Source organism: Suricata suricatta, chromosome 5 (genome assembly GCF_006229205.1).
Source record: "Suricata suricatta isolate VVHF042 chromosome 5, meerkat_22Aug2017_6uvM2_HiC, whole genome shotgun sequence".
NCBI classification, from domain to species: Eukaryota; Metazoa; Chordata; class Mammalia; order Carnivora; family Herpestidae; genus Suricata; species Suricata suricatta.
The window spans coordinates 85,407,307-85,429,554 of record NC_043704.1 but is presented as its reverse complement, the minus strand read 5'-3'; the positions used below and the strand labels follow the sequence as shown (position 1 = coordinate 85,429,554).

General features: G+C 37.3%; 1 protein-coding gene across 1 annotated transcript in view; it reads right to left on the bottom strand.

Annotated features, from left to right (window-relative positions):
• The window catches only part of CCDC39 (coiled-coil domain containing 39), a 41,351-nt gene extending 27,503 nt beyond the window's left edge, over positions 1-13,848 (bottom strand). Inside the window, exons 1-6 of the mRNA XM_029939828.1 lie at positions 13,702-13,848; positions 7,510-7,629; positions 4,864-5,010; positions 3,586-3,744; positions 2,712-2,804; positions 2,487-2,615 (exon numbers count right to left, since the gene is read on the bottom strand). Of these exons, the coding sequence (XP_029795688.1) occupies positions 2,487-2,615; positions 2,712-2,804; positions 3,586-3,744; positions 4,864-5,010; positions 7,510-7,629; positions 13,702-13,791 (738 nt within the window). The 5' untranslated portion in view covers positions 13,792-13,848. The remainder of the gene's footprint in view (positions 1-2,486; positions 2,616-2,711; positions 2,805-3,585; positions 3,745-4,863; positions 5,011-7,509; positions 7,630-13,701) is intronic.
• Positions 13,849-22,248: the final 8,400 nt, after the last annotated feature.

Here is a 22,248-nt window from a genome sequence, read left to right as displayed (position 1 = left end):
GAGAGGGAGGGGAGGAGAGAGAGAGAGAAGGAGAAAATCTTAAGCAGGCTCCATGCTCACTGCAGGGCCCAGAGCGGGGCTCAGTCCCACAACCCTGGGATCATGACCTGAGCTGAAATCAAGGGTTGACTGTTCAACCAACTGAACCACCCAGGAGCCCCTCAGAGGTTCAACTTTTAAGCAACAAAGAACAAAGAAGTTTTAGAGCTGAGGAATAAAAGTCATCTATGGTTTTTACAAGTGATGTCGACAGCAATACACTGAGTTGGAGTGAAAAGGAAAATTTACCCTAAAGTGTATTTCTTTCAAGTTTTCCAAAATGGGGTCCCACCAAACAACTAATCACAGGAAATCAGGCAAGTCAGGTTGGGGGAGGGTATATGTTCTGAAATCAGTAAATTTTAGAAATGCTACATGTAATATTGTACATATTACCATATTAAATGGATATAGATCTGAAATATACTACATTTTAAAAAGCATTTAATTTACTCAGTCTAGTATTCATATGTTTTCTATAACAATTAACATTCTATAATGTAGCATTCTATATATATACTGTTTATTTGACCAACGACAGATCAAAACTTCCTAAGTTTATATGTGTCAAATGACTATTCTAGAATCCTACCTTCTATTGATTTTTCTACCATTTAATCAATACTTTAATACCTACTTCATTCAACATTCACCTTTTTAACAGTGTTATCTACTCACAGTTAAGTTTTTGTAGGTGATGCTGATAAGTACAGTAATATCCCAAAATTTCTACACTGGAATAAAAGCATAATAGAAAAATATTTTTCCTTTTCTAAATGGTGCAAAAGTTTCTTGTAAGAAGCATATTTCAGGGGTGCCTGGGTGGCTCAGGTCAGCATCCAACTTTTCATTTCATCTCAGGTCGTGATCTCATGGTTTGTGAGATGGACCCCCATGTCACGCTCCACGCTGACAGCCCAGAGCCTGCTTAGGGTTCTCTCTCTCCCTCACTCTCTCCCCCTCCCCCGCTCTCAAACACTCTTTCTCTCTCTCTCAAAATAAATAAGTGAACTTTAAGGGGGGAAAAAGCCAATTTCAGGTTCATATGCTCAGACTCCTGCCAAGAAGACACTAAGAAGGCAGGAACTACTGTGGAGGAAAAGGAACAAGAGAGTAAATCCTCTAGTGCTATAACTGGCTCTCACTGGCTCACCAGAACTGACAGACACATCTCTTTCAACTCTGTGCTGAGCAGAGTCGTGTTGCTATGGAAGTGGTTTCACCACAGACGTCAGAAGTGTCACAGATAGGGAGCCAGTTGCTAAACACTTAGAAGCACGCCACTGCCTATGGAGCCACTTCCTAGCACCCTCCCTGTTCTCTTCAATACAGACAGCCAGGAGATTCAATAAGGAAGCAAGGGGAATATGACCAGAGACCTACAAGCTCTCTACTCTGCCCAATCAGCAGGCAGAGTCAATTTAGCTGTGGGGTTGCAGAAGAGTGCAGTTCTATTGTGGATAGATCCGCAATCTTGCATCTATCACATTTGAATTACACAGAGAAAGCAGTCGGGACTTGATGTTTGAAACCAAGATCAGAATTAAGAATTATAAGGGACTCATAGTCAAAACTGGTTCTCTCTTGTCCTTCCAAAAAAGGCATAGGCCATTCTGTTGATAAAATCTTGGTTACTTACAGAAACTTGAAAAAAAGAATAACATATTTACACAGAAGTCACATATAACAAGTAAACCCCATACAGTTAGGAGAATACCAAACTCCCAATGACCTGAGCTGCTTGCCAAATGCCTTTCCAGGTAGTAGATTCAGATTGGAAGTTAAAACGTCTCCTCATCTGCTCTCTTTCCTCCTCAATTCCTTAACCTTCCCAACTTTCCCTAATCTCCCCATGTTTGCTCTCCACTATTTTTCTCCTTAATGATTTTCCAAAAAACTTCTAAATTACCTCTGAAAATAGCAAAAGATAACGCTAGGTCCCTGTTTAATCGGTGTGGTTTTCCTTCCCTTCCATACTTCTAACCTATTATGGGTGCCTCAGTTTCAAAAGTGACACTTTATCACAGTTTAGGTTTCTTTCCTGACTCTTCCTATTTGTCTCCTGACTGTCCATGAGGCTCATTTCCCTACACCAGTGATTACTACCAAATAGCACATACATTAAATTCAAAGCACTGTGGATAACCATGTGTCAGTGAGAGCGTTGGCTTTACTGCACCAATATTATCTATTGACTTTCTCTTGTTCCATGTTCAGGAGATGGCAGAATCCAGTCTTCAGCATCATAATACCATAAGTAAATAATCTTCATAAAGTCACATATCTGAAGGGAAAGATTTAGCCTTGGAAAGCACTTACCAAAACTATTGAACCCTGCTGCAAAAATGACTTTCAGATAGTAATGTGAGTTATACTTGAAATGAATGAGTTAAATACAAAAGAGAATAATACAGTCAAACATCACAAGGACCAAACTACTACCTTACCAAGGCACAGTTATCAATGTCTCGATCTCTCTTCTGCATCTGTTCTATTGTGTTCTCCCACTGTTTAATGAGTTCTTGTCTTTCATCATGAATTTTACGAAAATCTTGTGCTGCTTTATCCAATTCTAACTGTCAAATACAGAGCAAATAACAATTTTGTGAATTTAAGTGCTTTTGTCTATATCACTTTGACAATTAAGAAATAAAAATATTCACTAAACTAACCTGTGCACTTAGAGTCTCTGTAAGCTCGTTGTCAAGTACCTTTCTTTTCTGATGACATTCCAGAGTCAGTCTTTCTAATTGCAAGGTCAGTGCCTATGATGTAGTTACATGTAAAAATATCCATAATTGTTTTATTAACTTAAAAGCTATTAGCATATCTTACATTAAGCATATCTTACGTTAATACATTATTACTATATTATAGATACACATTTATTTGCTATCTAAAACAACTACAAAATAATTCATACATTTCCTTTTGACCCCAAAGGGTTACAATTAAAACTCAATAGTTTCTAAAAAGATTTTTAATACTTTTTAGTTAGAAAAACATTAATAATTTGTCATCTAAAATTATTTAACATAATGCATTTAGTATTATATCTATTTGAAAATAGCATGTTTCATAATACAAAAGTATTAACAGATTTAATTACAAGTAGATTTTAAGTAATGGTTATAATAATATAGTAAGTAATCAATAGTTCTATAGTCTAAAATCAGCAAACACTATGTTACATTCAGACTGTTATTTAGATAAAAGTAGTTAAAATACTTATACGTAATTCTAGTATAAAACTTTCTTCTCTGAAATGCTTTTGAGAACTCTTCTCAATCAGAATTGAGTCCATGGATCCCTAAATGGTCAGAGGATTTCAGAGGATCTATAAAAGCTTCAGCAAAATTTGTAAGTATTTGAACACAGTCATTTTTCTAAAGAGAGGATCTTTGGCTTTATTAGATTGTCAAAGGAGTCTCTGACTCAAAAAAGTTTAGGAACTACTGCTTTAAAATTATAAATCTAATTTAGGTAAAAAGGTTCACATACTACAGATTCAGAGAAAACCTAACATTACCATTTGTAATTTCTCACCCTAATTTTATTATCATCTTGTTGTGTGTACTTCTGAAGAGTGAGGGCATCGCTATCTTTATGAGCTGATTCTTCTAACCAGGCTTCCAAGGCTTGCTGGTCCCAGTTCATCTGACATTTCAAACTATCCAATTTTTGAGTAGTTTTAAATATATTAGTCTAATTTCCAAAGAAAAGGGACAGGGAGAGATTACAAAATATTATTTACTACACAAACTAAAAGAAAACATAACATTATATAACATAACATTGCATACTATTAATCCTGTTCTTACCTCCATATACATTTATATATATAACATAACATTTAACTATCGCACTTATATTTAATTCTTTAGTTATAAATAGAAGGGAGAAGATTATAAAAGATGAGAATCATAGTTGAGCCATAGGTTGGTTAAAAAGGCTTAAGGGAAACTCCCCAGAGCAATCTCTAATATTAATCAGTCCACCAAATCTTAATAAAAATAATGCAGGTGATATGCTAACTCAAGCTCAACACAAGGCTCCTTCAACTCCGTTTCTAATCAGATTGCTGCCACTGAGAGGTCTCTTATATGGAAATATTGGAAGTACATCTAAATTAAATAAATATAGTAGTTAGGGAGATAAAAATATTTCTGTAAATGTATTCATCTAACAAATCTAGACTCACAAAAGAAAACAGATCAATGTGCAAGCAAGTACAAATTAATATAGTAAAAATAGGTATGCATACATAAACATATATATGTGCATTTCTATATGTATATGCATATGTAAAGAGAAGAATCAAATTTGGAAAGAACTCCCAAATCAGGTAAGTAAAAAGGAAAGAAAAGAGAAAAAGATATTATAGTGGCTTAGTATTAGAGCCATAGGCTGATAAATTAATATGAAAGGTAAAAGTTTTGAATGAAAAATGAAACTCAATATTAAAAATAAATTTTTAATTTGGGCTTTAAAATATGTGAATAAACTATGACTAGTATCATATGATATTTATGAATAAATGATGCTTAGTATTGCATAGCAGATAGCCAGTATGATACTCTGCACATGGTATTGCTCAATGATGATTTGGCAAATGAATAGTAGGAAAATGAAGGTAACATTCTGTCATTGTTTCATTCAAATGACAACTCCGCACACCTTTCATTGTCTAAAAAACAGTGGTTTTTTTTGCAAATGTCAGGAAACTAATGAATGCCCTTCCCATACAGAAAAAAAAAATCAGTGTTCATTGGTAAGGGAAAAAGGAACAATAGCACAAAATGTTAAGTAACATTTCAAACATACTTCCTTGTCACTTTTCTTTTCCTGTATTGAAGCAATCTCATTTTGCAGTCGCTGGATTTCATCCTTCACTCGTCCCAGTTCTCTCTCAGCAATGATCTTAAAATGCTCTTCACTTTCAATCTCATGCTCTCGGGCTTTACAAAGAGACTACAGAATAATTTACAAGATAGAAAGACTTTTTAATTTTTAATATTATACAATATTTATAATAATCCATTAGCCCAAAAAAAGTTCCCACAAAATACTTAGATTAAGTACTAGTAATTCGACTTCTCTGAAACCTAAACCATGTTAGACATTATAATTCAGTGTAGTTGGCATTGCTTACTATAAAGTTGTAAGAAAGTGTCAGTTCATGGAATGAACTGGGAGAAAATACTGTTGTTAGCAAATTTTAGATTTTATGTTGGTCTAGGAAAACTGTAGAAAACCAAAGTTTATATGATAGTAGTTAAAAAGTTACCTAAAAAATCAATAAAATGTATTTAAAAATTCTTAGGAAATGGATTGTTTTTATAAACTTATGACATAAACTGATTACAGAGATAATTCAATAAATGACTACGTAAACACTGATGGTTATATTTCCCAGAATATATTAATAAGCAATCATGCCTTTGTGTTAAGCTTCACTTACTAAAATAGTATTTATTGACTACTGAGTTTTGTAGTGTTTCTTAGGTTATCACCATCAGTATTATTTTACATTATTAGAGCTGTTAATGCTATAGGAAGTTTACTGTCTTCTCTATCACCCGATTTAATTGACATTTGTCTATAATAAAATATATACCTACAGAGAATCTGACTTTTTTTATTAAAAAAATTCTTTTAAACATTTATTTATTTTTGAGAGACAGAGAACAGAATGTGAGCAGGGGAGGGGCAGAGAGAAGGGAGACACGGAGTCTGAAGCAGGCTCCAGGCTCTGCGCAGACAGGCTGACAACAGCAAGCCTAATGTGGGGCTCAAACCTGTGAACCATGAGATCATGACCTGAGCTGAGGTCGGACACTTAACCGACTGAGCCACCAGCCACCCCTAGAATCTCTGACTATCAAATCCTCAACTCAGTGGTTTAATAACTTAAAGAAAAGATGTTGTTTCAGTTTATTAACCATATCAGGATTCAAAAATCTCAAGTATTGCTTCTAAAAGTTCATAAATTTGCTGCTTCCTAATAACAAGTTTAAACCACAAAATGGTTACTTATCAATATTATAAATTGGTACTAAAAAAACATGTTTTGTTCACTGTTGGGAAATAGGACATCAGACCTCAGTTCTCAGCACTGTCCTTATGTGTGAAATACCCTTATCAGACTTATGCTCCAGGAATGCTGGGAACAAGGGGCTGATGAAGTCCCAGGAGGACATGCAGGACAGAGCCTTCCTGGTCATCAGCCAAGTGCGTCAAGAAGCTGCAGCACCAGAGATATACCCATGCACAGTTGCAGGCTGTTCCTGTTCTGCCTGCTCTGTATCTGTATCTATTGTTCTGGTTAAACATTTAGTGCTGACTAAACGTTTACTGTGCTCTCCATGCTTGTAAGGAGGGTATAAAATAAGATGCTGTTCCTGATAAAGTTTTCCATTAGCCGTCAGCTCTTGGTCCATCTCCATCTCTTTTGGGGACGTCCACAGTGCCCAGTCTCTCCGGGACCATTCAGCTTCCATTGAGGAGCATCCGTCTCCTTTAGTCATCAGCTTTTAGAGATGCATGCGTTTCCTGGGATACGTGGAAACGGTTGTTGTGTTCCCTTAGCCATCAACTGGAGGGAACAGTGTTTCCACTAGCCATTAGCTGGTGGAAACGGTGTTCCCATTGGCCATCGGCCTTTGGGAACGGTCGTTGTGTCACTTGCGTTCTCCCCAGGATCCCCTTCTCACGAGGAACATTCTCCCACAGTTCGGTATTAAGAATTACATACCTTTCAAAGAAAGGTAGTTGCAATTTTAAAAGCACAGTTTGAAATGGAAGTTAGTAAACTCTCCAGTGCTGATTGGCTGCGCTCTTTGCAAGGCGTCATCAGTGAATGTTGCTCTACACATGAACGGATGGTCCATAAAACAAATATACTTAACTAATCACTCTAAGTTTTAACTTTCATTACTTGTAGTAATATTTCTAAAATGCATTATACTTTCCCCAGTCATCTTAAATAGTGTCTTAAATATAATTTAACTTTTCTACTGTCTCAGGTTCCGAAAATAACATGGTGTCCTAAGGGCTACTGAAGCGGGTGAACTATTTGTCTCCACTGAAAAAGGCCCCAGTGGGTTGTGCTGTAAAAGTGAAAATGAGGTGGAAATTCTATCACATGTTATGTTAGGTCTATTTTGGCTTAAAATCATTTCTCATTGCCATCACTGTACCTTTCTCATATAATTTGCTGTCTAATATTACATTACACTGAATGGTTTCTTCTTTCACATGAGTTCATTATTCCCTGAACTTGGTGGCAGTAGTGTGTTCCTCAAAACCCTATTTTTCCTACCTACTCCCAGGCTCAAGGTTATGTTCACAATAGTTTAGCGATGCTCAAGTTTCTTGTATCTCTGAAATAAAATCACAGATGTATATGCAATGTGAAATGTTACATGACCACACATGACATAATCAAAATGAATGTCAACATTACCATACCTGCGTAAATGAAAACTCTTGCTTAACATTTTTGAAGTGAGAAGTCATAGCATTAATTCGATCTTCATAGTCACGTAGCTGATCCTGCAAGCTTGACCTTTCCTCCTGCAGCTTTGACAACTGTAAATAATACAAGTGGTAATTTAGACATTACTGTGGGAAAATTAGCACTATATTAAAACAATAGAAATCTCTCAGATTTCTCAGAAATCTTTCAGGAACCACTGCTAAAACACAATTTTCATACAGCAGTACTTAAAGGGAAAAAATGAGATCCTATTGCATAATTAAACCACAACATCTGTAGGGCAAACAAGAGCATAATAACAAACATAACAAAAACACAGAGCATGAACCATAAATTCAAAAGGCAGTGAACACCATGTATAACAAACTCCTCCCTGAACTATCCAAAATCAATAGATTTAGGGCAAAGCTTAACAGAACAGAACAACAAATTTCCACGTGCTTAGGACCTGTTTCTTAATGTATGTTGTGTGTCGTTAAATTAAAACCCTGAATAGAAACATAACAGTGTAAATGCATAACAACACCAATAAAAAACTTTAGGAAACAATAAGATCGATTCCCAGGACAATTAGAATATGTCACCCCTCAAACAATATAATACTCATCAGAACTAAAATATCCTTCCTTAGAGTCTTGATCTGTGGTTCCCAAAGTTGGGGCTACAACCCAAGGAGGTGCACAACAAGATCCACTGAAACGCAAAAGACACTATTTAAATTTTTTAAATAAGGAGGTAATTGTGGGGAGCTGCCAGAAGAACAAAGATCCACCGCCTGCAGGCAGGGCCGTATTTCGGCCCCTCAGGTGCTGTACTGAGATTGCAGTTCCGTTTTCCCTTAATCACTTGACCCTGTTTTCTAGCAACCGACCTAGGTCAGCTGCCTTGCTTCCCGCCTTGAACCTTTTATAAGGTGTGTGTATTTTTTCAATAAATGAGGCTTGATCAGAGACTTTGTCTTGCTTCCATTCTCTGTGCTCCCTGCCCTACCCCATTCTCATTCCCTCCCTCAGGAACCTACATTGACTGACCTGCCTGACGGGGCAGGTAATAAAATACTAATGTACTATATGTTGTGTCCTATATTTCATTAAACATACTAAATATGTATTTTTGCTTTTTATTTCATTAATTTCAGTTTTTCTTTTAATTTCCTCTTTGGTTCACTTAGTTATTCTTTTTCAAATATTTATTAAGAGTAGTTCTTAATTTTTTTTTTTTTTACTTTTTTGTCATATTGATTGCTATGAACTAAATATCTGTGTCACCCTCAAATTCACATGCTGAGGCCTTTACCCACAACGTGGTGGTAGTGGAGCCTTTGGGAGTTGAGTAGGTTTAAATTAGGACATGAAGGTAGGACCCTCATGATGGACTTAGCGTGAGAATTCCTCATGATGGAATTCTTATTATAAGAAGAGAGACCGGAGCTTTTTTCTTTTGCAGGTTACAGGTAGCCCCCTACCTGGGATTTCATGTCTTCCCAATGCCTAGTGTGTCCACGTCTCTGCTTGTCCCTCATATATATGTTCTTATATTGGAAACCCACCTTGAAAAATGCCTATTTTACAATTGATTTCCACCTTTGCAGTTGGCTATCATTTTTTGTGTTTGTTTGTGATCAGATTCCCCCCAGTGGTCTATGTTCATTACCTGCATTCCTTTTTTCTCTTTGCCACGTGAGAACACAGTGAGAAGGCTCTCACTAGAATCCAACCACCCTGCCATCCTGATCTCCACTTACTGCCTTCAGAACCATGAGATATAAATGTCTTTTTAATAAATAAATGGTTTTTGAGTCCCTCAGTCTATGGTATTTTGTCATACCAACCCAAGCCGACTAAGGCACTGATTTAAAAATGAAGGCATTGAAGCCTATAACTCTGCTCTAAGTAAGATTTTTGCTATTTTCAGTGGACACAGGTGTGAAGCAGTCTCTTTTTATTGTTTTCTAAAAGCTAAGTTTTCCCCTTCAATTTCTCCATGATAGAAGAGCTATCTAGGTTTCTGAGAAATTGGCCTAAGTATTTAAGATGGATGTCACTTAGCTCAGGCCGCCACAACAAAATGTCATAGACTGAGTGGCTTAAAGAACAGAAAATTTATTTCTGAGAGTTCTCTGAGGCCAGGAAGCCCAGGGTTGAGGTACTAGACAATTTGGTTCTGGTGAAATCTCTCTTCCTGACTTGCATCCTCAAATGGTGGAGAGAGCTAGCTCTAGTCTCTCTTCTTCACATAAAGATCTAATACCATCACCGGAGCCACGTTCTCATGACCTCATCTAAGCCTAATTACCTCCCCAAAGGCCCCACCACCAAACCCCAACATGTTGGAGATTAGGGCTTCAGCATATGAATGGGAGGGGCAGACAAACATTCAGTCCATAAAATGAAGAATAATTTTTAAATTATTTATTATAAATTCTATTGGCTTATGATCAGAAAAATATGGCCTATAAAATTCCCACCACTCATTTCTCTAATTGTGAAAAAATATACATAAACACACACTTTATTATTTTAACCATTTTTTGGTGTATATTAAGAAAAGTGTCATTAACTGGGTTGCCTAGATAGCTCGGCCAGTTAAGCATCCAGCTCGCCTCGAGTCCCATGCCCCTCATCTCTGCACTGGCAGCATGGAGCCTGCTTAGGATTCTCTCTCTCTCTCTCTCTCTGCCCCTCCCGTATTTATTTAATAAATAAACAAATGGAGGAGGAGAAGGGGGAGAGGGAGGGGGGCAGGGAGCAGTGGCATTAAGTACATTCATGTGTTATGAAACCCCTGCCACTATCCACCTAAAAATTTTCATCTTCCTAAACTGAAACTCTGTGCCCATTAAACCCTAACTCCCCATTCCTCTTCCCCCCCCCAGCCTCTGTAAATCACCATTCTACTTGTGTCTCTATGAACTTGACTACTCTAGGTATGTCATGTAAGTGGAACCATACACTATTTGCCCTGCTGTGTCCATCTTATCTCACTTCGTATAATGTCCTTAAGGTTTATCATTCACTTTTAATGAATTAAGGTTTTCATCCTGATATAGTAAATGATCCACCTTTATAAATGTTTTACAGACATATTTTTTAAAGTGTTTATTTAAGGGATATATGCTCTGTTTTTATCTTTACTGTATTACTCATACATTTATATTCTTATTTTTGTCTATTAGAATTGTCCAATTCTGAAGTCAATATTGAAGTATCCTACTATACCTGTATTTTTGTCAAAGTCTACTTGTATTTATAAGAGTTCCTACTTTTATGTACTTAGTTGTTATGTTGTTTGGCACATACAGCTTTATGACTTTTATTTTCTTCATTAGTTACTAACTTTTATGATAGCATATTGAACCCAGAGCAAAAGCATCTGCTATCCTAATGAAAGCACAATGATTAACTCCCCACACGTTGATCATTCCTTCCCCATAGAATTCCCAGATATTTTTCTGCCTCTTTTAAGTATAAAAGGACCATCAGATGTTTTTTGAAAATTTACATCATCTGAAAGATATCAAGATAAACAAACAAGTAAAAAGATCCCAAAGGAAACATAATTCAAGACACAAAAAAGAACTAAACACACACACATAGTGAGATTGTAAATGATACTGTACTACTAAAATAAGACTCAGCCATCAAAATCCTAGATGAGAAAATAGGCAACAACCTCTTTGACCTTGGCTGCAGCAACTTCTTACTTGACATGTCTCCAGAGGTAAGGGAAACAAAAGTAAAAATGAACTATTGAGACCTCATTAAAATAAAAAGCTTCTGCATAGTGAAGGAAACAAGCAGCAAAACTAAAAGGCAACTGATGGAATGGGAAAAGATATTTGCAGATGACATATCAGATGAAGGGTTAGTATCTAAAATCTGTAAAGAACTTAACAAAACCAACACCGAAAAAACAATCCAGTGAAGAAATGGGCAAAAGACCTGAATAGAACTTTTCCAAAGAAGACATCCAGACGGCTAACAGACACATGAAAAGATGCTCAACATCACTTATCATCTGGGAAATACAAATCAAAACCACAATGAGATACCACCTCACCCTTGTCAGATGGCTAACATTAACATCTCAGGCAACAACAGATGTTAGCGAGTATGCAGAGGAAGAGAAACCCTTTTGTACTGCTGGTGAGAATGCAAACTGGTGCACGTGATCTAAAAAACAGGATGGAGTTTCCTCAAAAAATTAAAAAAAGAACTACCTTATGACCCAGTAATTGCACTGGTAGGTTATTTATCCAAAGGACACAGGAGTGCTCTTTCAAAGGGTCATATGTCATGCACCCCAATGTTTATAACAAGGCTATCAACAGTAGCCAAAGTGTGGAGAGAGCCCAAATGTCTACCAACTGATGAATGGATAAAGAAGATGTGGTATTACTTGGTGATCCAAAAGAATGAAATCTTGCCACTTGCGACAACGTAGATGGAACTAGAGTATATTATGCTAAGGGAAATAAGTCTGTCAGAGAAAGACAAATATCATATGGTTTCACTCATATGTAGGATTTAACATACAAAACAGATGAATGTAGGGGGAAAAATAATATAAAAAGAGAGAGGGAGACAAACCATAAGAGACTCTTAAGTATAGAGGGTTGCTGGAGGGCTGCTGGGTAGGGAGAAGGGCTAAATGGGTGAGGGATATTAAGGAGGGCACTTGTTGGGATGAGCACTGGATGTTATATGTAAGTGATGAATCATTAAATTCTATTCTTGAAATAATCATTATTATGTTATATGTTAACTAACTTGGATTTAAATTTAATAAAATAATACCACTTCTGTCTTTTCTATCTATACATCTGTAGACTATGATGTCTGGAATATTTGTTTAAGGCCATGAAAGTCATTTCTAGAGTCAACAGTGGGTATTTTGAGGAAAGAATATCCTATTTTTTATTTTATACCCTTCTATTTGAATATCTTAAACTTATTAGAGTTGCCTTTTCAATGCCACTGTTTATTCACATAAAGTGATTATGGCCCTCACTCTTAATATTTTTAAAATAGCTAATATAATTAATAGGTATATAAAATCATATGAGACAAATATTATGGCAGTAATAAAAACTAATATTTGAATGGAACTTTAACCTACATTAATGTCCTTAGAGCTGTATAACAATCCTGTGAAATGGTTATTCTATTTCCAGTTTACATAAGAAGAAACAGGCTCACTGCTGGTGAATAGGATCAGAACCCAGGGCTGGAAACGTCTTAATATTATTATTCCTCAGTACTCAGTGCCAAATATCATATGTTTCCCAATGTTGACTTTCATTAAAACAAAGCAAAAAAAAAAAAAACTGCAGCTTTCTAATTTAGATATGAGTAAACAGGTCAGACTATTTTGGGGGGAAAAAATCTTCAAAAAACAGTGAAGGATTTTTTCATTTTCTTTTCCAAGGAAAGAAAACCTTCTCTTCCATTCTATAAAGCAATGTAAACATCATCTGTCCTTGGATCCTCCTCTACACAACACACTGCCATGTGACGGAACTTTAGACTAACTGCTAAAGGTTTTTAAAAGTTTTCTGAGCCAGTTGCAATTTTATTTTTAACAACTACTATGCATTGGTTGCAAGCCGGTGTAAAATATTCCTTACAACGTAAAATATTTGTATATCACTCTGTGCATCCTCACTTTGAAAGCTGTAAACTGCACATTTTACATTCTTACTAGAACGTCTCTCTTGAAAATACTTCTTGAAATCACTTTCAACTTTAAATATCACAGGCAGAAACTCAAAAGCAACGTCAACCAGAGTGTGTTTCGCTTACGAACATCCGCAAACAACTGTTGCTACGAAAACCTCAGAAGTCCCTTTGCAGCCGCGCTTTATTCTGAAAAGGAAAAAGCGGATGCGGGAACCAGACTTTCCTCTCCTGCCCAGGAGGAGAAATGGAGTGGGAGAGGAGAGAGTAATGATTCAGGCTTTATAATCTCGAATATCAATTATCCTTTCAATATACATTTTGTAATGCTTAGCAAGTACCGTAATGGGCAAGCAGATTAGGGAGATAGGAGATGGTGAGGTGACAGAAAGGGGATAAAACTGGGGACGGAAAAGGGAAGAATAAAAATATTCCTGCCAACCAAGAAACTATCCCTTCTTTCCACCACCTTCTTCACCTGATCCTTACCTGATTTTCCAGTATCTTGTTCTCCTCGTTTGCCACCGGGATAGCGAACCCATCATCCCAGTGCAGCTCCGCCAAGAATTCGCTACTCATGATGGCAAAAGTATAGGGAACCTCTGACAGGGTGTAGAGGAAAGATCCGCCAGCTCGTAAAGCCCAGGAGCAGCATGCGAGGCTACTCCCTACAACTGCAAATCTCCCCAGGAATTACCACCGCAACCATAGCAACCGCCCGGCGTCCTTAGTTACCAAGCAGGAAGTGCTCAAGCAGGAAGGCAAAACTTCCGGTTAAGAACTCTTGCCTGCGTCTGGAGCAGCTTTTCTTTTTGAGCTTCCAAGGAAGCGAAGCCAATTACTCCAGAGGTTCTCTGGGCTTGGCGGCCCCAGCATAACTTTCCCTCAGGTTGCAGTTCAGGATCGTTACCGGGCGCCTCCGGAGAGTGTAAAGTCTGTGGCGCCTGCGGTCTCCGGGGGACACTGGGCGCAGGAATGGCATCGCGCCCCGCAACTGCTGGATCGCACGCAGAAGATGAGAGCTACCGAAAACAGATTTTTCTTTTCAAGTGGTGTTTGCTGAGTTTCATCTGTAGATGAAATCTTGTAGGCTGAGGTAGACTGGTATTGTGAGGCAGAATTCATTCCCGAGACTCACTGATGTGTGGTTCGATCTTTTGTTTTAATCTCCTGGTCTTCCTCCCAATGTTCATCTGCCCTTTACCGCGTCCGCCCTCTGCAGTGGACTGCAGCCGGGTTTGGCCCCTCCCCACTCCTACACTTTTCCCTTTACATTTTCTTTTAGCATCCACAAATCTTCAATTTCACATAAAAATCTGTATTTCTTCCTAATCTCCAAAAAGGCTAGGAAACACTGTCTCCACATTATCATGAGCCTTCGGCTGAAGAGGAATCCCAGTTAGAGTGGCAAGCACTTCATCAATTCAGTAATTTGAATTATGTACTGGGCACTGGTAGGTATTTGGGTTGGCCTCTGTTGGTTAGCGTTTGAGAACTGGAAAGGATAAAACAATCAACTAATCGAATCCTTTTATTTTCCAAACAAATAAACTGAGGTTCCCTGAGGTGAAGCGATTAACCTCAGCGGGGCCTAAACGAGGATATAGATCTCCTACTACTAACTATGCTTCTGTAATGAGAGGTGTTCTTGGCTGAAAAACCCTCCACTACGTCATCATGAGCATAAATTAACTTTGCTTGTCGAAAAAGCAACTATCTGTAGCCTTTTTTGCCCTTTTGAATTTTATTTTACCATTATTTGTTACACTTTTTATTATAAAAAAAGTTTAAATATATAAAAATAGAAGGCAGGGTATGATGAACACCCACATACTCATTATCTCGATTTAACATTTATATTTTGCCACCTTCACTTCATCCATATTTTTTGTATTTTAAAATAAATTTTAAAATAAATCATAGATATCATGATATTTTACCCCAACTACCTGAGCATGCATCACTAATGTTTAACATTCAGTGTTTTCTAACATAACAGTACAATGATCACCTACATCAAAAATATCAAAATTCTTGATATTTTGAGATCTAATAACCATTTCATATTTATATTTCTTCAATTGTCCTGAAAATGTCTTTTTACCATTGGTTTGTTACTATGCTTTTGAAATTTTGTAGTAGCTTTGTCTCTTTGTGTTTACATGGTTTTCCATATATTGAATTATATGGAATATTTCTCTAGTCTCAAAGACTAGATTTAGATTTTCGTATTCTTAAAAATTTTTTTTAACTTTTTATTTATTTTTTTTTTTTTTGAGAAACAGAGACAGCACAAGCAGGGGAGGGTCAGAGAGAGAGGGAGACACAGAATCTGAAGTAGGCTCCAGGCTCTGAGCTAGCCATTAGCACAAAGCCCGATGCGGGGCTAGAACCCACGAAACTGTGAGATCACGACCTGAGCCGAAGCCGGACCTTTAAGTGACTGAGCCACCCAGGCGCCCCTATTTTATCTTTTTAAATTCTATCACTAGAGGGGCGCCTGGGTGGCTCAGTTGGTTAAGCGTCTGACTTCTGCTCAGGTCAAGATCTCATGGATGGTGGGTTCGAGCCCTGTACTATATTTATCTCTATATACAACTACCATTTTTTAGAAGGAATTTTGATATGTGTGCCTTTATGGACCATATAAAATGCAGCACAGTGTGGTGAAACATCATTCACTGTAAAAAACACCATACTTATTCACATATACAATGTTCTTAGAAAGACCTTCAATAGGTGGTAGAATTAGCACGGTATTTTATTCCTCACTCTGCAATGCCTAAATTCCCAGTGTGATGGAGGAGAAAGACAGCTTGTAGAGGAAATTTCAACCTGTTTGGAATAATGGAATTTTAGAGTCTAAATCTAAAAAAAGATGATCTCCTATTTTATAACAATTTACTCATTTCTATTAATGAAAATGTTACTATCCAGCATATATTAAGATGGCATATAGTTATTTATACTTGAGATGTGTTATGGCAGTGTGCTTCCTAAAATTATTAGTGTTGTTACTGTGCATGTGTCTTAAACATTCCTTTCTAATTTCTCATCCTCATTACTAATGTGAACACTGAGGCAGCTGCCTTGGCCTGTGCCAGTCTGTTGATCCACCCCTCTCAGTGTGAGCAGGTGCTGCCAAATGCATGCTTGCAGCTGTCTTTGCTGTCTACTCCCGTAGGCCCAAGGACATAAGAAGTCTGGCAGCCAAATCCATGCAGAGAGTCACATTTCCTGTATCTTAGGATTCTATCTCCTGAATTTCAGAATGACAATTTTTCAGTGTTGAATTCTGTGCAAAATGTCCCTGCCTTCTTCTAATCCTGCTTCTCCACCTCATCACCATGGCATTCCAAATCATCTAGTTCCCACTTTTATAATTCTACAACTTCTAGATTATAACTCTACTTGAACTTATTCAGATCTAGACTTGGAAACAAAACCCAAAGTTTTGCAAGCCCTGTTGCTGACCATGAAATACTCAATCCCAAAAATGCTAAGGTAGACACTAGCCCTTTACTGCTTCCTTCCCAAGTAGGTAACTTCATCCAAATCACATTGTTCAGGCTAAAATATGAAGAGATTTGGGTTTTGTAAAAAAAAAAAAAAAATGTAAAGAAAGAAAAAAAGAGGGGGGGGGAAGAAAGAAAGAAAAGGAAGGAAGGAAGAAAGGAAGGAAGGGAAGGGAAGGAGGAGGAAAAGGAGGGATGGAGGAAGAAAAGAGGAGGAAGAGGAAGAAGAAGGAAGGAAGGACTATAAAGGAAAAGGAAAAGGTATTCTTCACCTCCATACCAACCTCATTCTCAAGAGGTTGCCACTGTTTGGCAGATGTCCTACCAGCAATTTTAAAATTAAAGCTATAAATACATAGATATATTAATGTTTCCTATAGGAACAGAATCATATTATAAATATTCTTTTGCAGATTCATTTTATCACTTAACAGTAGTGGCCATGTTTCCATATCAGTACATTAGATCCTTGGTCTTTTAATGGTAGCTTAAAATACAACATTATCCATCAATTTTAACTTTTTAAACAATGCTACAGTGAACATCTTTTAATACTGTATTTCATCAAGTCTGGGGTATACTTATTTTTACATTTTAATATCTCCAACATTGGGATACATATTTCAATCAGTGGTATATTCGATTTGGTAAGATATAACCTTGCACACATATGTGTGTGCATAAGTATATGGCATATTCTTAGAAGTAAAATTAATGGAAAACATGTATAAGCAATTTTGTTTTGATATATACTATTATCTTTCAAAAAGACTTTACATATCAACATAATATGACAGTATTCTTACATATTCTGTATATTATGAAGTAATATTTTACAACTAAGGAGAAAAATATAGTATCTCATTGTTCATTGACCATTTTATAATTATGAGACTGCACATCGCATTTCTTATGCTAAGAATTTATCGTATTCTAAGATAAATTCTGTATGATTTCACTCATGTGGAATTTAAGAAGCAAAAGAAATAAACAAAGAAAAAAAGACTCTTTACTACAAAGAACAAACAGTCATCAGAGGGAGGTGGGTGGGGGATGGGTGAAACAGGTCAAGAGGATCAAGAGTACTCATGATGAGTATTGAGTAATGTGAGGAATTGTTGAACTACTATATTATATACCCGAAACTAACATAATGCTGTACATTGATTATACTGGAATTTTAAAAAATAAAAATCAATAAAATGTATTATATCCTTTGCCCACTTACCCCATTAGGTTGTCTCTTCTTTTTGATCACCACCGTCAGTCTGCTGAACTATGTTCTCATCACTGTAAGTCTCTTCTTTTTGAATTATAGCAGTGCTTTCTATTTTATGGACAGTATTTTCTGTGTATGCTTGTATCTGACATGTGTGTATGAACAATATTTTCCTCCCAATCCGTTTTTGGGGTTTTTTAAACTTTATTTTTGGTATATTTTGCCATAAACACCTCAGAAACTGCTGTTGTCACCATTAGTATGCTTCATATTCCAATAGATAAGTTTGTCATCACCTCACCAGATCTGTGGGCTGCATTCAGCTGACCTTTTCCTTCCCTCGTTCTTCTCTCAGCTTCTGGGACTGTCAATTCCCATTTACCTCCTCAGTCTCATTTGCTGCTTTATCTTGTCCTGATTAGCTTCTTAATGTTGGTATCCCCAAGACCCAAAGCTTGCCTCTCTTCTCTTCTCACACTTGCTTCCTAGCTGATCATATCCACTTTCATGGCTTTAAAAGCCACATATTTCTGGGGTGCCTGGGTGACTTAGTTGGTTAAGCATCTGACTTCAGCTCAGGTCATGATCTTGCAGTTCATGGATTCAAGCCCTGCGTCGTGCTCCGTGCTCACAGCTTGGAGCCTAGAGCCTGGAGCCTGCCTTGGATTCTGTGTCTCCCTCTTTCTCTGCCTCTCGCCCACTTGCACTCTGTCTCTCTTTCTCTCTCAAAAAAGAAACATTAATTTTTTTAATAATAAATACCACAGATTTCTTTAACGACTCCCATTAGTATTTCTCTGTCCCAGATCTTTCTTCTACACTCCAAACATATATCAAACTGCCTTCCTAACAGTTCCACTGAGAAGTCTCCTAGATGAGAGGTCTCAAATCTAATACACAGGTCCAAGACAGAATTCTTGATTTCATCCCACACATATTCCAAACCTCTTTCTCAGTCTTCCCTAGCACAACAGAACCAAAACCATAGATCCAGTTGAACAAAATCAGATCCCAGACGTCAATACTGATTCCTTCCTCTTCCTCACCTCCCACCTCCAATACATCACTAGGACATATCACTTCTATATTGATTCTACTTCTCTCCATCTCCACTGCCACCACTCCAATCCAGACTATCATCATGTCTCACTTACTATAGCTGCCTCCTCAGAAATCTACCCACTTCCACTCTTGTTCCCCTAAAATCCATTCTCCCTCAACAGTTAAGGTACTCTTTTATTTCCAACAGCTCATTTTGAAATGTTTCCTGCATACAGAAAAGTTGAAATAATTTTACAGTGAGTACCAATATCCCCTTGATCTAGATGTTTCCTAGATCCTTCCATTAACTTTCTATTACATTTGTCTATCAAACTATTCATTCATCAGTCTGTGTTGATGCATTTCAAAGTAAATTGCAAGAATCAATATACTCTTTCCCCCAAATACTTCACCACACATGATTACTTTTGTTTACATTCTTTCCTATATAGATAACATTTATATACAAGGAAATACACAAATCTTGTGTTCTGACATATGCATACATCTGGCTAACCTAAACTCAAGATGTAGGACTTACTCCTACTCTAAAATTTCCCACTTGACTCTTGCCAGCTCAGGCTGGAAAGCTCAATCCTGGCTTTCACCTTCCCCAGCCCCCAGAGGCAACTACTCTTCTAATATTTTCTCTATCATAAATTAGTTTCTTCTCTTAAAACTTTAAATAACCGGAAAGGTACTATGCTGTGCTATTTTACAATGTATTGCCTTTCTGCTCCAAATTTACCCATTTTGTCGGCTCTGTGAAAACAGATAATAGGCTCTTTAAATATTTCTCCTTTGATCATTGGTACAGAATCAAGTTTTAGCAACAGAGGGCACAGAAGAGACACTACAGGAGGGAAAGTGTGTTTTTCTTCCTAGTTCCAGTGTTCTCACATGGTAGGCTCTGAAGCACGCACAGCTTCTCCAGCATCCGGTTCCTGTCTTGCATGGGCAGGATCTCTAGCATCAGGCTCCTGCAGCGCCTGCGGCTTCTCCAGTCCTGAGCTCCTGCAGTTCACAGCAGCTTCCCCTAGCGCCTACCTCCACTCCAGCCGGGGCAGTTTTGCAGCAGAGTGCCTCTACTCAGACATCTCTCCATTCACTCCACAGCAACTTCAACAACAGCACAATGAGTTCCCTGCCATTCAGTGAGCCCTGACAGGGTCCTCTTCCTTAGACACTCTATGCCAGCATTAAGGATGATGGCTGCTCCTTATATCTGCTATATCTACATTTATTAAAAGTTTGTTTTGAGAGAGAGAGCATGCACGCCAGCAGGCAGGGACTGAGAGAGAGGGAGAGAGAGAGAATCCCAAACAGGCTCCTCACTGTCAGCCCAGAGCCCAATGCGGGGCTCCACCTCCCAAACTGTGAGATCATGACCTGAGAAGAGTCAGACACTTAACCAACTGAGCCACTCAGGTGCCACAATCCTTACAGTTAACAATTCTTTATATTAAACTTTCTCTATTAAATTACTATGTGGTTTTCCCTCCTGACTGGATCCAGACTCATATAAGTACGTACTTTTTGATATCTGACTTTTGTTCATTAAGCATATTTTTGATATTCATTTTGCAGTATCGATAGCTTATTGCTTTTCACTGTTAAGTAGTGCTCCCTTAGATGATATAACATACTTTGTTTAGCCATTCTCCTAATGATGAACACCTAGATTGGTTTTAGTTTGGAACAATTACCAATAAAGCTATTATAAACATGCCTGCCCAAGTCTTTCCTAAACACTTTTTTATTTTAGAATAATTTTTGATTTACATAAAAGTTGCAAAGATAATAGAGGTCCTGTATATTCCTCATCCAGTAATCATTTACATTACTGTAGTACATTTCACACAACAAGCCAACACTAACTCTCTGCTGTGAACTGAAGTCCAGATTTTCCAGTCTTTTAATGTTCTTTTTTTTCTATTCCAGCATCCAGTCCAGCATATCACACTGCCTTTTGTTATCATTTCTCCCTAGTCTCCCATGGTCTGTGGCAAGTTCTCAGTTTTTTCTTGTTTTTTAAGACCCAGATGGAATTGAGAAATACCGGCCAGGTGTTTTGCAGAATGATCTTGATTTCATTTATCTGATGGTTTTCTCATGATTAGGCCCGAGTGATAGGTTTTAAGAAAGAAATCCACAGAGAAGTCTCTTCTCATCACATCATATCAGGGAGCACATGATGAAATCTTGATCATCTTGTAACAATGGCCAGGTTTCTCCATTTTTTTAAATTGAAATATAATTAACATACAGTGCTATATTAGTTTCAAGCACACAAAATAATGATTCACCAATTTTCTATATATTACTCAGTGCTCAGCGAGGTAAATGTACTCTTGATCCCCTTTATCTATTTCACCCCATTTTAAAGCTACTGATTTTCCTTCCAAACTCTAAATAATTCAATACTGACCCTGCCCTCAAGGAGGGAGATTACACCCTACCTCCTAAGAGGAGAGTATCCACATATATTACTTGAAATATTTTTGTACATAAGATTATCTCTTCTCCATTTATTTATTCAATTATTTATATCCCTATGGATTGATATATACTTTATAAAGTACTGTGATCCAAACTATGCTATTTTGTTGCCAATTTGTTCCATCTTTAGCCATTGGCCCCTGTATCCCTGTGACATGCCTTCATCCTTTTAAGCACCTCCTTACTTTCTGGCACTACAAAATGCCCCAGGATCATCTGTATTTTTCCTTACCCAGCCTAAGAATTAGCCATTTCTCTAAGGAGCCCTGATTCCTCTTATTAGAAAATGGTATTTAGAAACCAAGGCCTGAGCTCTGGATATATGTGCTACTATGGGGTTGTCTTGGCTTCTGGGACCTCTCCACAGACAGAATTAGATAATATATGTACATATATTAACCCAGAAATTCAGAAATACCTAAAATTGCCTGTGTAGTTATCTACCTAAGTAAACATTAGTACCTACTGAGGTCTCTAACACCAATTCAGTACCACAGAGTTTATTCTAACCCTTCCCTTCTGACAGTGAGAAACCTTGCTTCCACTATTCATCATCCATTTACTTATTTATTCAACCTCAATATACATTTAAACTAGTTCATAATTATTAACACATACACTCAGTATAAGCCTTTTCAAGGACATGTGTTTTCATTTCCCCTAGATAAACACCAAGGAATACAATTGCTGATCACAGGGTAAAGTGTATATTTAGTTTTATAAAAACGTGCCCAACTTTTTTCAAAGTAGTTGTACCATTTT